General features: G+C 43.1%; 1 protein-coding gene across 1 annotated transcript in view; it reads left to right on the forward strand.

Moving 5' to 3' along the window:
* The window catches only part of MAN2A1 (mannosidase alpha class 2A member 1), a 169,062-nt gene that overhangs the window by 109,670 nt on the left and 39,815 nt on the right, over positions 1-19,577 (forward strand). Inside the window, exons 10-13 of the mRNA XM_077290144.1 lie at positions 4,337-4,522; positions 5,336-5,450; positions 10,105-10,172; positions 16,982-17,147. Of these exons, the coding sequence (XP_077146259.1) occupies positions 4,337-4,522; positions 5,336-5,450; positions 10,105-10,172; positions 16,982-17,147 (535 nt within the window). The remainder of the gene's footprint in view (positions 1-4,336; positions 4,523-5,335; positions 5,451-10,104; positions 10,173-16,981; positions 17,148-19,577) is intronic.

Raw genomic sequence — 19,577 nt, forward strand, 5'->3', positions numbered from 1 at the left:
GCAATCTTATCTGTTCATTTGGCAGTGCCAAAGACTGCTTATTAAAGAGGTTAGTCCATGATCTTGTGCAGGAATACCCTAATCCCCGGCCTCCCATCATCCTGGTTGCTTGGGGCGGTACACTCCTGGCACCACTAACGTGTACTGCCTGCTCTGATACTGATTTATCAGGCAGATTTTGCTATGTAACATCGGAAGAATATAGTGACATTGAAGATGACCAGAATTGACAGATAACCATGCACTCTAGCGATCCTGGCGAGTAGTACTTATGAGCTGTATTGGTAAGGACTTGTAAGCACTGTGCATATTGACACCAAAATTATCCTATATAATTAGCCAAGCAAGAACATAGAGCTCTACAAAAACGCTTTAACAAAGGCCAATGTAACAATTAAAAAATACAAGTTTATTGAACATATATAAAAGAGAATCATAAAAAATCAAACAGAGTACCACAGGTACCAAGGAAAGAAAGGTGGGTACACCCAAAAAAAATAATATATTCGTATGTTGGTAAAAAACTCCTGGCAAAAACCTCCAAAGAAGATTGTTTTGTATGTAACTAGATGGTGGCCCGATTCTAACGCATCGGGTATTCTAGAATATGTATGACAGAACTTGTTCAGTAAACGTAGCATATAGCACAGCCCGCGTAGCATATAGCACAGCCCGCGTAGCATATAGCACAGCCCGCGTAGCATATAGCACAGCCCGCGTAGCATATAGCACAGCCCGCGTAGCATATAACACAGCCCGCGTAGCATATAGCACAGCCCGCGTAGCATATAGCACAGCCCGCGTAGCATATAGCACAGCCCGCGTAGCATATAGCACAGCCCGCGTAGCATATAGCACAGCCCGCGTAGCATATAGCACAGCCCGCGTAGCATATAGCACAGCCCGCGTAGCATATAGCACAGCCCGCGTAGCATATAGCACAGCCCGCGTAGCATATAGCACAGCCCACGTAGCATATAACACAGCCACGTAGCATTTAATACAGCCATGTAGTATCTAGCACAGCCCACATAGCATATAGTACAGTCCACGTAGTATATAGTACATTCAACGTAGTATATAGTACAGTCCACGTAGTATATAGCACAGCCACGTAGTACATAGCACAGCCCACGTAGTACATAGCACAGTGCACGTAGTACATAGCACAGTGCACGTAGTATATAGCACAGCCCACGTAGCATATAACACAGCCCACATAGCATATAGTGCAGTCCACGTAGTAAATGGCACAAGCCACGTAGTATATAGCACAGCCACGCAGTATGTAGCACAGCCACGCAGTACATAGCACAGCCACGTAGTACATAGCACAGTGCACGTAGTACATAGCACAGTGCACGTAGTATATAGCACAGTGCACGTAGTATATAGCACAGTGCACGTAGTATATAGCACAGTGCACGTAGTATATAGCACAGCCACGTAGTGTATAGCACAGCCACGTAGTATATAGCACAGCCCACATAGTATATAGCAGTGTGGGCACCATATCCCTGTTAAAAAAAAAAAAAAAAAAAAAAAAAGTGATTAAAATAAAATATAGTTATATACCTTCCGGCGGCCCCCGGATCCAGCCCAGGAGTTAGCGATGCTCTCGCCAGGTCCGTTCCCAGTAATGCTTTGCGGCAAAAACCCTTGATGACGTAGCGGTCTCGCGTGATCCTACGTCATCTGGGGTCATTTCGCAAAGCATTACTGGGAATGGAGCTGCCGAGAGCATCGCGAGGATGGGGAAGGCTTTGGGGGCTGTCGGAAGGGGAAAATAGCACAATTTTTTTTTAAAATTATTTATAACATTATATCTTTTTACTATTGATGCTGCATAGGCATTGTGCATGTGTACATAAGTAGTTTCCATATACATATATCAGTCCAGTGTACACATTATGGTGGCAGTCATAATAAAATCCAGAGGATACCTCCTCACTGCAAACAAGTAAAGAGACACAAGAAAAATACAAAACCGTATCTAATAACATAAATCACATTGCACAGTGCCCTATAATATAGCAGCATAACAGCAGGTATGCACATAATGTAACATGAAAAGAAACCTGAGGGTGTGGTGGGTCCCAGTTTACCATTCCTAGGTAACTATATACCTCCCCCTCTTCTGTCCGTGTGTTACTCTTTAGGTTTCTTATCATGTTACACTGCCTCATACATGTGGTACATGTGTGTACCTGCTATTATGCTGCTATATTATAGGGCACTGTGCAATGTGATTTGTGTAATTAGATAATTTTTTATATTTTTCTTGTATCTCTTTACTTATTTGCAGTGAGAAGGTATCCTCTCCATTTTACTGTGACTGCCACCATAATGTGTACACTGGACTAATATCATATGTACATGGAAACTACCGTACTTATGTACACATGCACAACGGACTAACTATTATGAGTGCCTGTATCTACAGGCACTAGTTATATACAAAACAATCTTCCTTGGAGATTTTTGCCAGTTTTTTACTAATATACAAATATATTATTTTTTGGGGGTGTATCCACCTTTCTTTCCTTGGTACCTGTGGTAATAAATCTGACTGTTTATGATTCTCTTTTATATGATATGTTCAATAAACTTGTATTATTTAATTGTTACCTTGGCCTTTGTTAAAGCGTCTTTTTGGAGCTCTAACTGTGCATATTCAGACACCACTGTCAGACCGCATCATTTTCTGGTAACCTATGCAGCAGCCCTAAGCAATGAAAATAAAAATCACTCCATTATTGAGGACTAGTGGATTTTTAATAACAAGTAAATTGCATAGTTGCTTGTTTTTCCAAGCATTGTGCAATGTTACTAATAATGCTATAAAAAACATGGCTAACGCAGCAGAATTCCAAAGTTCCCCCCACGTGCTTCAGTGCTCTGACCGATCTCGTGCCATATATAAAGACAATTTTTTCGTTTTGAATCATTTGAGTTCTTGTCCTGAATCTTCTCCCAGGACACACAGTTGTGTGGTATTACACCTTTGTGAAATCTTACACACGTTGTTATTTTTTTCCAAAAGAAAAAAAAACAGACTAAACACTGGTAATAAAAATGATATATACTTTATTGAACAAATCAGAAAGTAACAGAAGAATATACAATGATGCAGGGGCACACACAAGGTATTTAAAAAATATATATAAAAACAAATTTACAAAAGCGATAAGGGGAGTCAGGTACAATGCCAAACTTATACAGAATTGTATATGCTATATGTACATGCAAATGTATACGGTTATGACATGTAACAGTGTACAAAATGCAGACGTTTTCTTTATACATTATTATTGTGGATGAACAGTGTAGTCAAATATTAATGTAAGCTGTACGTACTGCAATAAAAGAATCAGAAGACCCCCGGCTGAGTGCTGCCCACCCCAACGCGCATTTCGGCATTCCACATAACATGAATAGATACTCGGCACACTCTGCATGACACACAGTTCAGACAAAGAAAAATAAATGTACTAAAACAGACTTTTTTTATTTATTTATTTTTACTTTCTGATGATGATCCACTGTCTTAAATGGTTTATCTGCTTACAGTATGTTGCCCTTTAAAAGATACTGCTTTCTAAACATTTACTTACTGAATAATTGCTGGCTTAATTTGTATGCATGTGAGGCTTAAGTGCTTTGGGTGTGTCAAAGCACTTCCCAAGCCTCTGCCTCACTGGCACTATTTTCAGATTAGCCCCATTTTCTTGTGCTGTGCAGGGACTAGAGCCACAGAGGTGGAGGCTTGGGAAGTGCTTTGAGACTCCCAAAGCACTTAAGCTTTAAATTCATATGCACTAAAATCGTAATTTTAGTCAAGGAACAGCCGATTGCTTGAGTAAAGGTGTGGATAGCATTTTCTTTCCGAGAGCAACATATATATTATATATATAATATATTTTCTTTAAATAAGTAACTTTGGATTAGTCTGGCATAATTTAATTTTTGTATAAAGATAAGAAAGGTGATTATATTAGCTCACCCATAGCGGAGTCCGGAGCAAAGAAAATCCAGCAGTGCAGCAGGAAGATCAATCGATAGCCGAAAAAGGTAAATCCAGCTTAAGAAACCCAATGTATATAATAGTATCAAATTTATTAGGCAAATTAAAAATAACACAACAGCATGGTAGTCACAGCCCCGATTAAAGACCTGCGTGTCTGAAACGCGTCTGCCTATCATGCTGATGTCTAATTTTTAATTTACCTAATCAATTTGATATTTTTATATAGATCGGATTTCTGAAACTGGTTTTACCTTTTACTGCTAGTAATTTTTGTATAATCCATTTATCATTTTTCATTTCCATTTTTAGGTCTGCTGAGATACTCTATTCATTGGCACAAGTGCATGTTCAAAGAAACAGCAAACTCAAGGTGTTCCCATCGGGAGAACATTACAAATTGCTGACAGAAGCCAGGAGGAATTTAGGACTTTTCCAGCATCATGATGCAATCACTGGGACAGCTAAAGACTGGGTTGCAGTGGATTATGGCACCAGGTAAAATCTTATCATCTTGTCTGACCACATTGTAGGCAAAACTTGAGCTGTGACTAGTCAGAGCTTGGTGGTTGCCTTAACAGGGATGCGAAAATTTTGAAAGCAACATTGAAATTGCAACTAAAAGAAGGAAAAGTTGTGAAATGAGAAGATCATTAGACATATTAATTAGAATTTTTTTTTTCATGTTTTCCAAATTTTCATAACATCTTGATGGCATTCTATTATTATGGATATTAATCGTTGTTCGGGGAATGTTGTGCCACGCTGTATGCACTTGGGCGCGCTACTAATCAAGATCCACTACTGGCAGTTCCGTTTGCAAATGCCGACTGACATCTTAGATGTAGGCTGTGAGTGATCAGTCTGGAGATGCTGCAGGCCATAGTTGCACATTTAGGCCATTCAGACTGCTCACAGTAGCACAAGCAACATCGCAAAAGGAGCTGACCGCAGCGGATCTTGATGATTCGTGTGACCAAGTGCATTCAGCGTGGCAGGACATTCCTCATGCTATCAGTGTGATTATTGATTTTTGTCTACTATGGTGTTTAAGTGCAGGTATGTCTGCGTATAGCTTTTCATATCATTAACAGTTCATATCATTAACAGTTCATATCATTAACAGTTCATATCATTAACATGTCTCTCCATCCTGTAATTTTTGTAATGCCACAACTTTTTCTACTTGGTGTTGCAATTTCAGTTCTGAGTACTGTATATACCAGCGCCTGAAATAATGTTATTCTGTACATAAGGAGGGGTTATGTGGGTTAAATACTGTAATTTACTATTTTTTCTTTTTCTCAATAGACTTTACCATTCTTTGATGAACCTGAAGAAGGTGATCGTAGATGCTGCACATCTTTTGATTCTCAAAGATAAAGGCGCATTCATCTATAATCCATCAGCTCCATTCTTCAGTATGGTGGGTTGTCACACTGACTCTGCTTATTCATTGTTCATGCATTTATATCATACAAAGTTAATATAAAGATATACAGTATGTGTGTGTGTGTGTATATATATATATATATATATATATATATATATATATATACACACACACACACACACACACACACACACACACACACACACACACACACACACACACACATATATATATATATATATATATATATATATATATATATATATATATAAAATGGTGGCCCGATTCTAACGCATCGGGTATTCTAGAATATATATGTAGTTTATTTATGAAGATTTCAGAATAATGCAATGAATACACAGGATTCGGCCGGCCGGGTGCGACCAATTAGCAAAGCGTGGTTCAAATCCCGCGGCAGGACTGCGCCTGTCGCTGATTGTTTGCGGCCGGCCACATAGTATAATGCACAGCCCACGTAGTATAATGCACAGCCCACGTAGTATAATGCACAGCCCATGCAGTATATTGCACAGCCCATGCAGTATATTACACAGCCCACGTAGTATAGAGCACAGACCACACAGTATATAACACAGCTACGTAGTATATAGCACAGCCCACGTAGTATATTGCACAGCTACGTAGTATATAGCACAGGCCACGCAGTATATAGCACAGGCAACGCAGTATATAACTCAGCCCACGTAGTATATAACACAGCCACGTAGTATTGAGTACAGCCCACGTAGTATATAGCACAGCGAGGTAGTATATAACACAGCCCACATAGTATATAGCAATGTGGGCACCATATCCCTGTTAAAAAAAAAAAAAAAAAAAAGAATAGAATTAAAATAAAAATTTGTTAAATACTCACCTTCTGGCGGCCCCCGGATCCAGCCCAGGCCTTTAGCGATGCTGCTCGCGATTCTCCGTTCCCAGTAATACCTTGCGGCAATAACCCGTAATGATGTCATCACGGGTCGTTGCCGCAATGCATTCTTGGGACCGGAGCGTCGCGAGGAGCGGGAAAGGCTGGCGAGGACGAAGGAAGGTGAGAATATCATGATTTTTTTATTATTATTTTTAACATTATATGTTTTTACATAGTAAAACGTTGGTCACACTTACAGGGTTAATGGCACCGTTAACGGACTGCGTTATGCCGCGGTGTAATGCAGTCCGTTTAACGGACTTCTGAAATGCTATGTCGTCGCTGACTGGATGGGAGTATGGATGGGGCACTGACTGGATTGGAGTAGGGGGTGGCCAATTCGCGGCCGGACTGTGGCTGTCGCTGATTGGTCTTGCCCAGGCGGGATTTCCTGACAGAGAAACAGACAGAAGTGTGGACCTTAGACAATTATATATATATACTAGATGGTGGCCCGATTCTAACGCATCGGGTATTTTAGAATATGCATGTCCACGTAGTATATTGCCCAGTCACGTAGTATATTGCCCAGTCACGTAGTATATTGCCCAGTCACGTAGTATATTGCCCAGTCACGTAGTATATTGCCCAGTCACGTAGTATATTGCCCAGTCACGTAGTATATTGCCCAGTCACGTAGTATATTGCCCAGTCACGTAGTATATTGCCCAGTCACGTAGTATATTGCCCAGTCACGTAGTATATTGCCCAGTCACGTAGTATATTGCCCAGTCACGTAGTATATTGCCCAGTCACGTAGTATATTGCCCAGTCACGTAGTATAATGCTCCATGCAGTTATGGCCCCATAGATGTCCCATATAATGCTCCATGCAGTTATGGCCCCATAGATGTCCCACATAATGCTCCATGCAGTTATGGCCCCATAGATGTCCCACATAATGCTCCATGCAGTTATGGCCCCATAGATGCCCCACATAATGCTCCATGCAGTTCTTTATGGCCCCATAGATGCTGCATACAGCATTGTGCCACATGTAATGCTGCTGCAATAAAAAAAAATCACATACTCGCCTCTCGTCGCTGCTCCTCAGTGTCCCGTCTCTCCGCACTGACTGTTCAGGCAGAGGGCGGCGCGCACACTAATACGTCATCGCGCCCTCTGACCTGCACAGTCACTGCAAGAGGACGGGAAGACGGAGCAGCGCCCGGCGGATGGAACGCGGACAGGTGAATATGAAATACTCACCTGTTCCTGGCGCTCCTGACGTTGTCCCTGCCTGTCCCATGGTAACGCAGCTTCTTTGCGCCTGCGCGAGAAGGACCTACCATGACGTAAAGGTCACATGACTGTGACGTCATGGCAGGTCCTTCTCGCGCAGGGCCTGTGATGACGCCGAGGTCACGGGTCACCATTCATATTCCCACAGTAGTGTTCATGAATTGTACTTTCATTGTCTGTTACGTAATGTGCAAGTTGTTGAATATTGTCCTGGTCGTGCCTTAGTTGGTAGAGCATTAGTTTTTTATGAATTTGGCGATCATGTTGTTCCTGTCGTACAACAGTTTGTTGTGGTGTCTCCGGTTGGCGACGGTGTCTGTGAGATTCCGCATCCTGGGCTTGTCTAGCAGCAGTTTGTTGTGGTGTCTCCTGTTGGCGACGTCTGTGAGATTCCACATCCGAGGCTTGTCTGGCGGCAGTTTGTTGTGGTGTCTCCTGTTCCCGATGTTGTCGTTTTCTTGCTGCTGCTGCTTTTCTGTCATCCTCATTGGCGTATTTTCGTTTACGACCCATTCTAAGATAGAAACACAGGGAGATGCTGCCCATACAGGGAGACGCAGGCACACACCCTACACAATGGCAGCACTTGACAGCAGTGGAGGACAATGATGATTCCAGAATTCGCGGCAGACTGCCCGTCGCTGATTGGTCGAGGCCGGCTGGCCTCGACCAATTAGCAAGGCGGGATTTCCGAGACCGACAGACAACTAGACCCTCAGACAACACAATGGCGGCACTTGACAGCAGTGGAGGACAATGCCCGTCGCTGACAATTAAACCCTTAGACAATTATAGAGATATATATATATCTATATTATATTATATTATATTGGGGTCTAAGGGGTAACGTTTCTCCTTATGGAGAGTGACATACCAGCTGGCTTGTCAAGGTAAGGAGGCTTATTCGCCGTGCAATGCTTCTCTGGGAATTAAAATATGCAAATTGCTTCTGCTGAAAAAAAGAGGACTTAACTCTATAGCGCCACCTATTGGAAGTAGCGATCCTACAAGTCACAATCAACCCTTTAACGAGTCGTGCAATATGACTTAGGATAAAAGCCAAATCAGTATCTCAATTCGCAGACACGGTGTTTCGGGCTGTTGGCCCTCGTCAGTGCGAAGCATGAGAACTGCCATGCCAACTGCCAACAGCCCGAAACACCGTGTCTGTGTCTGTCGTGTAGAACTAAGGTTAAAATATATTCATAAGTTTCTTGGAAGAATAACTTGGAAATAGTATTGCACAGATATGAGAAAATATCCCCCAGAATTTTTATTTCTGAAAAGCTGAATAAAGGGGAATTTCACTTTTCAGCACAACAACAACAACCCTAAGCATACCTTTAAATCATCAAAAGAATGAAAGAAAGAAAGCAGAAGATCAAACTTTTGGAATGGCCCAGCCAAAGCCCAGACCTGAATTCAATTGAAAATAAGTGGGTTGACCAGAAGAGGGCGCTGTACACAGTAGATGTCCTCGTAATCTGACAGATTTGGAACAAGGAAGTGTGGGGAAAGATTGCCAATTCTAGATGTGCAATGCTGACTCTTCCTACCAAAAAAAGACTATATTGAAGTACCCTTGAATTTATGACAGAAAAGTATTAGTTTAAGGCTGGGGTCCCATTAGCATATGGCATCTGATGATTCTCTCATGCGAGAGCATCGGATGCGATATGCTAATAGCCCTCGGCTCCTGCTCTGCTGCGAGCAGAAACCGAGTGTTGTGCTACTGTGCTCTGAATCTCTGACATAGAGAGGATCGGAGCACAGTTGCGGAGGAGGCGGATTTCCCCATCTCCTCTGCTGCCGGCGTATATCGCACCGCACTCAGGTGATACCAAGTACTGTGCGTGGCCGCTCACATCCACAGACTTATATGGGGGCAAGTGAACCGAGTCTCGCTGCCAATCGCAGCATGCTGCCATTGTTCTCTGATGCCGATTCTGCATAAAATAGCCGCAGATCTGAGCTGCCCCATAGATTAACAGTGGGCCTTTGTTTTATCGCATAGCACTTGGCCGTGTTGTATGGTAGTGTGACTCCAGCATAAGGGTGTGTATACTTAGGCAACCACATTTTCCCACTAGAAATTATTTTTTGTTTTTCAATTCAATTGTAGATAATAGATTACTTTAAAGGTGGAAAAAGTTCTGCAATGATTCTTCTTCTGGTATTTTATCAGTGGTGCGTGGAGTTTTTATATCCACTATAGCTTATTGTGTGTACATTGCTCACGAGTGGTGCTTGCTGACAGAATGGCATCTTTCATTGTTTACTTCCAAAGGGTGGAATCTGTCCCGATGTGAACGACTTGTGTAATATCAGTTCTGTAACTGTAACCTGCTGTGTGATCTTCACCTCACCAAGACAGTTTTTTTTTTTTGGCTCAGAAAGTAAACAATAGAAATTCCAACTCGGTGACTTCATGTGTAATTTTTTTTTTATATATTTTGATTTTTCTTGCTTAAATAAATATAGCGTATTAAATAAAATTATATTATTTTACAGGAAGATGTGCAGAAAGCACAGGACTCATTGCCCCTAAAAACAGTCATCAAGGTGTCTGTGCAGCCGAGGTGAGTAAATTAGCAGGATGGAGCATTATTTGTGCACATAAAAAAGAAAATTCTAACCTTGCCTATGACTCTGCAAATAATCATTTAGGAAGTACAGCTGGACAGCTAATGTGATGTAATTTGGCTGTGTGAATATAGACATAAGCTACATTAGTTCACCTGTTTTGCACTTTGTAGCTTTTGAATATGAGATTCTGATATTTATCTGCCTACCAGCAGACAAGATTGTAAGAATCCTTCCAGTAATGTCACTTTTTTGAGATATTAACCACTTAATGCTGTGTGACTTTTATACTAGGGCTGCGGAGTCGGTAAGCCAAACTACTAACTCTGACTCCGCACGTTCCCTGACTCATACTCCACAGCCCTGGTCTCTACTGAGCATGTGCATAAAGTGCAGCACAGATTCATCTCAACTAAAAGCAGAGATCCTTAGATCAGGAACAGTTCCAACATTTCAAGCACTTCATGCATTGTACTACTAAACCTACCGTATATACTCGAGTATAAGCTGAGATTTTCAGCCCAAATTTTTGGGCTGAAAGTGCCCCTCTCGGCTTATACTCGAGTCACGGTCTGTGGCAGGGTCGGCGGGTGCGGGGGAGAGGGCGCTGAGGCATACTTACCTAGTCCCGGCGATCCTGACGCTCCCCCTGCCCGTCACACTGTCTTCGGGTGCCGCAGCTCTTCCCCTGTACAGCGGTCACGTGGGACCGCTCATTAAACTTATGAATATGGACTCCACTCCCATAGGGGTGGAGCCGCATAGTCATTTCTCTAATCAGCGGTGCCGGTGACCGCTGATAGAGGAAGAGGCTGCGGCACCCGGAGACCAGCTGTCCGGGGGAAGGAGCGGGACGCCGGGAGCAGGTAAGTATCGCATATTTACCTGTCCACGTTCCACACGCCGGGCGCCGCTCCATCTTCCCGGCTTCTCTCCGCACTGACTGTGCAGGTCAGAGGGCGCGATGACGCATATAGTGTGCGCGCCGCCCTCTGCCTGATCAGTCAGTGCGGAGAGACGCCGGGACCGGACACTGGGGAGCTGCAAGCAAGAGAGGTGAGTATGTGTTTTTTTTTTTATTGCAGCAGCAGCAGCACCAGCGTTATATATGGCACAGATTTATGTGGAGCATCTATGGGGCCAAACTGAACGCTGCAGAGCATATAGGGCACAGCTTTATAATGAGCATCTATGGGGCCAAACTGAACGCTGCAGAGCATATAGGAAACAGCTTTATAATGAGCATCTATGGGGCCAAACTGAACGGTGCAGAGCATATATGGCACAGCTTTATAAGGAGCATCTATGGGGCCATAATGAACGGTGCAGAGCATTGTATATGTGGCACAGCTTTATATGGAGCATTTATAGGGCCATAATGAACGGTGCAGAGCATTGTATATGGGGCACAGCTTTATATGGAGCATCTATGGGGCCATAATGAACGGTGCAGAGCATTCTATATGGCACAGCTATATATGGATAATATATGGGGCAATAATCAATGGTATGGAGCATTATATATGGCACAGCTTTATATGGAGCATCTATGGGGCAATAATGAACGGTATGGAGCATCTATTTTTATTTTTGAAATTCACCGGTAGCTGCTGCATTTTCCACCCTAGGCTTATACTCGAGTCAATAAGTTTTCCCAGTTTTTTGTGGCAAAATTAGGGGGGTCGGCTTATACTCGGGTCTGCTTATACTCGAGTATATACGGTAATTTATTACATATTTTAGGAGTCTTGAGTCGGTCTATTTTATCCTGACTCTGACTCCACCAAAATGGACAGAGACTCCACAACTCCGACCCCACAGCCCTGGTATATATCAGCACTTGTTACTTCATCCTCCTTGACTGATATATATGTTGTGCTGATCACACGGTATAGCAATCAGCTGCTGGAGCCTGCTGATATACATAGCCGCACTTTTGCTATAAAGGGGTATTCCCATCTCCAAGATCCTTTCCCAGTATGTAGTAGGTGTAAAAATATTAGCAAATACCTCTAATTAGAAATGTAGTATAGTTCTTCTGATTCACTATGTCTCTTTCCTCATATACAGACATTGCAGGACCTTAGGTATCCATGGTTATGACCACTAGCAACTAGCGAACTGTCACTATATCAGTGGTCATAACCATGGATACATAAAGTCCTGTACATGAGGAAAGAGACACGGTGAATCAGAAAAACTATACTACATTTGTAATTGGAGGAATTTGCTAATATTATTATATCTACTATATATCTGGATAGGATCTTGGAAATGAGGATGCCCTTTTAACTACTAGGATTTGCACTTGCAGTTTAACCCCTCATGTGCTGCGTGTGAGTGGTCCCTCTATTAGCCCACCAGCACACTCGGTGGAATCATGTGGCACCGTTGGGTTGATATGGCAATTAAAGGCCTTCCGGTCTGCCATAACCCAAGGTTAATCAGTGCCAGTCAGTGGCAGAGCCTGATTGGCTACCTGTCAATTGAGCACTGACAGGACAGTGTAGTACACAGCGCTGTTGAAGTATTACTAATGCAATCAAAAGCTCACATGTTCAAGTCACATTGAGGGACTATTAAGTATTGCAAAATTTGACAATGTCTAAAATAAATCTTTCGAATTTTTTTATAATAATCCCCCCCTTCACCACCTCCCCCCCCCAATAAAAAATGGTTATATGTGGGAGGCAAAAAGAAGTCTAGCTTAAAAAGTCACGTTTGGTATCTGTGCATCCATACTAACATGTACTGTTGTGCCAAATCATTATCACGCACGATGAATTCCGCAAAAGAGAAAAAGCATCAATTTTTTAATGCAATACATTTCTATAAAAAAAAAAAAAAAAAAGCTTTGAAAAGTCGCAAGGTTGTACAAATAAATGTGATTTCTAATGTTTTCATGGCGTTCCCGCCATTCCCGGTGTATGACTAGCGTCGGCGTTCGCTACGTCACCAATTTTATTCCAGCAGAAGCTACTGTAAGGATTGTAGCGAGGCGCACATGGTGGCACACGTCACTACGCGCCTCGCCGATTCATTACAAGGCATGTGCTTCTTATTGAATCAAGAGCATCCTCTCAAAGACACCCTTTCATCAAGACCAGCGAGAGAACTGCCTTGATGAATCGCCCCCAATGTTTATTGTGGAGGTTGGACATTTCAAAGAGGATTTGGAGATTTTTTGTGCAGTTTCTGCTCCAGCACCTCCGACATTAAAGAAACAAAGCTGGTTGTGCTCCTAGCCAATATCAGAACATTTAAAGGGAAGGTGCCATCCCAAAAAAATTTTTTACAGCAATTGTAAAAATGTAAAGAATTAATGTTTACATTTTCTTAAAAAATATTATCATTTGTTTATAATTTAGTAAAATCTGAAAAATAATTTGAAAAGTTTTGGAATTTCCACTTTTAAACACTAGGGGGAGCAGCTGCTGAAATTTCAGAAAAACCTAGTGTACAAATAGCTCACATTACAGCACTGCAGTAATTATGGGCGGAGTCTGCTGACGTGTGTGATGTCTCCTCTCCTCCCCTTCTGGGTGTTTGCTAAGGGATAAGAGAGGATGATATTCAGGAACCCAGTGAGCAGCCATTTTGTTGGTGACTGCAGAGTAAGGCTGCCGTCACACTATCAGTATTTGGTCAGTATTTTACATCAGTATATGTAAGCCAAAACCAGGAGTGGAACAATTAGAGGAAAAGTATAATAGAAACATATGCATCACTTCTGCATTTATCACCCACTCCTGGTTTTGGCTTACAAATACTGAGGTAAAATACTGACCAAATACTGCTAGTGTGACGGCAGCCTTAGGCTACTTTCACACTAGCGTTGTTTGCAATACGTTGCAATGCGTCGTTCAGGAGAAAAAACACATCCTGCAAAGTTGTCTGCAGGATGCGGTTTTTTCCCATAGACTAACATTACCGATGCATTGCGACATATTACCACACGTCGCAACCGTCGTGCGACGGTTGCGTCGTGTTTTGGCGGACAGCCGGCACAAAAAAAATTACATGTAACATTTTTTTGTGCGTCGAGTCCGCCATTTTCGACCGTGCATGCGCAGCCGAAACTCCGCCCCCTCCTCCCCGAACCTTACAATGGGGCAGCGGAAGCCTCGTAAGACTGCTTCTACTGCCCACGTCGGGCATTTCTTTCACAGCATACGTCGGCCCAACGCACTGCGACGGGCCCATACCGACGCTAGTGTGAAAGCAGCCTTATTCTGACAAGTAGACAGTCACCAAGGATGGCAGGCAGCAAGGATTTTGGGAGATATATGGTGGAGGGAGCAGGGTGACAGCAGCACAGAGTATTTCAGGAGAGCAGTGTGCTGGTCTATGGGGGTCACAGAGGGAGATATATGGTGGAGGGAGCAGGGTGACAGCAGCACAGAGTATTTCAGGAGAGCAGTGTGCTGGTCTATGGGGGCACCCTGTTTGGTGCGCGGAGCAGCCAGGGATTGTACATAGAGCGTTGTCTTTTATACACATGGATAGACTGTCTGCTTGTCTATTCCACAGAAATCTAGGAAACATTTCTGCGGATTGATGGCCTGTTCTGATCCAGACTTTGCATGCAGACCCCATTCCCCTCCTTAGATCCTGTCTTCTCCATCCTGTCCTGGCGTTGTGTGAAAGCGAGGCGACAGGCGAAGTACGGGGTGATGCTGGGAAGGAAATGTAGCCATATAGTAACGATAAAAATGAGACCCCTCTCTTCAGCTGCCTCACCAGCCCTCCCCTGACTGCACCTAACTGGAGGTCATGCTGCCCCCTCTATTACCCCAGACCCGCGTGCAGGTGCTCAGCCAGAACCACCATAGAATGGGTCCGCTTTCTGAAGATAATACTGCCATAGTGTTCTCACGTAATACCGCCATATAGATCACACATAATACCGCCATATAGATCACACACAATACTATCAAATAGATCACACAATACTGTCATACAGTTCTCACATAATACCACCATATAGATCACACATAATATCGCCAGTGTTATCACATACCGCCATATAGATCACACATAATACTGCCATAGTGTTCTCACATAATACCGCCATATAGATCACACATAATGCTGCCAGTGTTCTCACATAATACCGCCATATAGATCACACACAATACCACCATATAATTCTCACAATACTGATCAAGCATAATACCACCATACAGATCACATAATACCGTCATCTAGATCTCACATAATGCCATAATACAGCATGACCCCTGCAGCTCCTGTTATCGCACGCATTGAGTTGTGTGTGCAATGGGGAAAGATATGCAGGGGGGAGAGGAGTGCATAGGAGAGGATTAGATACACGGTTCACCAGACAGTATCACAGGAGAGGATTAGATACACAGCTCAGCAGTCAGTATTCCACAGGAGGATTAGATACACAGGTCAGCACAGTATAGGATTAGATACACAGGTCAGCATACAGTATCACACAGTATAGGATTAGATACACGGCTCGGCATAGTATCACACAGGATAGGATTAGATACACGGCTCAGCAGACAGTATCACACAGTATAGGATTAGATACAAGGCTCAGCAGACAGTATCACACAGTATAGGATTAGATGCATGGCTCACCAGACAGTATCACACAGTATAGGATTAGATGCATGGCTCAGCATAGTATCACACAGGAGAGGATTAGGTACATGGCACAGCAGACAGTATCATACAGGAGAGGATTAGATACACGGGCTAGCAGACAGTATCACACAGGAGAGGATTAGATACACGGGCCAGCAGACAGTATCACACAGGAGAGGATTAGATACATGGCTCAGCACAGTATAGTGATAGATACACGGTCTGATGTCCTGTGAGGAGCTACAGTGAGAGGCAGGGTCGGAGCAGCACAGAGATTCTCCCCCTCTGTTACCTCTCTGCTGCTCCTGATAGAGGACATCAGACTGCAGCACTTCACCCTCTCTAGCGATTCTAGAGATCACAGCCACACACCAGGCAGCAGAGGACAGGGGACAGCCGACTGCTGACAGTGTGAAAGGAGAGGCAGCTGGAGCTGTGCCTCCTATAACAGCGCAGCTCTCAAGTCACAGTGAGGAGCTCACACACTGTGGGCTGAAGAAAGATGGCGCCGACCTCCTGCCTCCGCTGTGATGTGGAGACAGCCCAGGGGGCGTGGCCACATCAGAGCAGGGAGCAGCTCAATGATAGGTATGAGGTCGGACGCTGACTGCTGAGTCCTATGCCCAGGGCTGCCGTATTTGCAGAGTGTAAGTGTCGTGCTGGGACTCTTACACTCCCGCAAAGCAAAATGGCGGCACCCAGTGGCTGCAAAAATAATAATAAAAAAGATATTAAAGTTTAAGAAAAATAATTTTGTATTAAAAATAGTTTATATAAACAATCATTTTTAATACAAAAACAAAATTGCGGCACCTTCCCCTTAAACAGGACCTCTCACCAAGTTTTTCCCATTGAACTGGAAACATAATGTAATAGTGGTTGCATAGCGAGAAAAGACGTTTTATTCCGCTCTGCGGCCACTGTTATATTGTGTGCAGTTCAGCATGAAAAACTCAGTGAAAGTCCTCTTTAATACCTCAAAATACAATACAGAGTTTGCAGCCACACCCCGCCCAAACACCTAAGGGGTCTAAAAGTTTCCTCTGCTGCAAATAATGAGTCCAGTACTTTACATCTACTGAGGACTTGGGACATTTCAGACATTGTAAGGTATCAAAGTATTAATTGTTATTTTCAGGCTTTTTGTACTTTCTTGTTAATTATGGTTTTTCTTATTTGCTTTTTACAGGTCTCTTGTCGTTCATAACCCATTTGAACAAGAGCGTATTTCAGTGGTTTCTGTATATGTCAGTTCACCAAAAACAAAAGTCCTAACTGCTGCGGGAAAAACTGTGAAGGCCCAAATCAGCGCGGTGTGGGACGGCGCTACAGCTATGTCTCCAGACACTTACCAGGTATCGATTAGCACAAATATGCATTTCGAAATTCTGGAATTAGTCATCTTTGTTTTTAATAACCCAAGTACATTGTGATTGCTGCTACTTATTGATTTTTGGTTTTGGGAGTAGAGAAAATTGTCACACGTGATCCCCTTGATTTTTTTTTTAATATGTCAGTTTATATATTGTGTGCAATCTCCTAATGCTGCTCTCCATGAATAGGTGTTACTGGTTGTAGGGTAGCCTGATATTTCATGTAGAATATGACCAGATAACAGGGCCGGACTGGGACTAAAATTCAGCCCTGGCATTTGAAGTTACACAGGCCCACTTGTCACATGGTGACTGTATAATATCTTTGTACACTTGTAGGCAGGGCCGGTTTTAGGCAAAGTGGGGCCCTAGGCAAAGTTTAAAATGGGTCCCCAAATGCTAACATATTGCACATCACACAGAAGCCTTTCTGTTGTATTTACGTGCGCTGAGTTCAGGCCGCTAAACGAGTTTGATCGACAATACTGAAGTTGTTCAACGCTTGTTTCCCGGCCTCTTTCCACCAGCTGAGGAATAATGATGAGACAGAACAATCACTAATAGATCACTAACAGATCACCATACAGTATCATGTTTTCAGCAGCACATCTACAGTTTACACTGGCAATGTGCTGCTGACAACAAGGCTTTTTGTTCCAGCAAAAACAATCCGAATATGCAGCATTTTACTTGTTTAGTAAAATACACCCCATAGTCCTCCATATATTATAATGTGCTCCATAGTCCTCCATATAGTATAATACACTCCCTATAGTCCTCCATATATTAAAATACATTGCTCAGTCCTCCACATAGTATAATACACTCCTCATAGTCCTCCATATAGCATAATACAATCCTCATAGTCCTCCATATAGCATAATACAATCCTCATAGTGCTCCATCTAGTATAATGCACCGCCACAGTCATCCATGTAGTACAATTCACTTCCCATAGTATAATGCACCCCATAGTTCTTCATATAGTATAACGTATTCCCCATAGACCTCGATACAGTATAATGCAGCCCACATATAGTATAATGCAGCCACCCCAGAATATAATGCAGCCACCCCAGAGTATAATGCAGCCACCCCACAGAGTATGTAACCCCCATAGAATATAATACAGCCCACCTCCCCATAATATATAATGTAGCCCCCCATAGAATATAATGCAGCCCCCCATAGTATATAACGCAGCCTCCCCCATAGAATATAATATACCCCCACAATAGTATATAACACAGCCACATAGTACATAACATGGCCTCCCCCATAGAATATAATATACTCCCCATAGTATATAGCAAAGCCCGCATATTATATAGCACAAACCGCATAGTATACAGCACAGCCTGCATACTATAGCACAGCTCGCGTAGTAGATAACACAGCCCACACAGCAGTATTCAGCACAGACCACACAGTAGTATACGGCACAGACCACACAGTAGTATACAGCACAGCCCACGTAGAAGTATACAGCACAGTCCACACAGTAGTATACAGCACAGCCCACAGAGTAATATATACAGCACAGCCCACAAAGTAATATATACAGCACAGCCCACAAAGTAATATATACAGCACAGCCCACAGAGAACTATATACAGCACAGCCCACAGAGAACTATATACAGCACAGCCCACAGAGAACTATATAAAGCACAGCCCACAGAGAACTATATAAAGCACAGCCCACAGAGAACTATATAAAGCACAGCCCAGAGTACTATATACAGCACAGCCCAGAGTACTATATACAGCACAGCCCAGAGTACTATATAAAGCACAGCCCAGAGAGTACTATATACAGCACAGCCCACAGAGTACTATATACAGCACAGCCCACAGAGTACTATACACAGCACAGCCCACAGAGTACTATATACAGCACAGCCCACAGAGTACTATATACAGCACAGCCCACAGAGTACTATATACAGCACAGCCCACAGAGTACTATATACAGCACAGCCCACAGAGTACTATATACAGCACAGCCCACAGAGAACTATATACAGCACACAGTAGTATACAGCACAGAGCACAGCCCACAGAGAACTATATACAGCCCACAGTAGTATACAGCACAGAGCACAGCCCACAGAGAACTATATACAGCCCACAGTAGTATACAGCACAGAGCACAGCCCACAGAGAACTATATACAGCACAGAGCACAGCCCACAGAGAACTATATACAGCACAGAGCACAGCCCACAGAGAACTATATACAGCCCACAGTAGCATACAGCACAGAGCACAGCCCACAGATAACTATATACAGCCCACAGTAGTATACAGCACAGAGCACAGCCCACAGAGTACTATATACAGCCCACAGTAGTATACAGCACAGAGCACAGCCCACAGAGTACTATATACAGCCCACAGTAGTATACAGCAC

Source organism: Ranitomeya variabilis, chromosome 1 (assembly GCF_051348905.1).
Source record: "Ranitomeya variabilis isolate aRanVar5 chromosome 1, aRanVar5.hap1, whole genome shotgun sequence".
NCBI lineage: Eukaryota > Metazoa > Chordata > Amphibia > Anura > Dendrobatidae > Ranitomeya > Ranitomeya variabilis.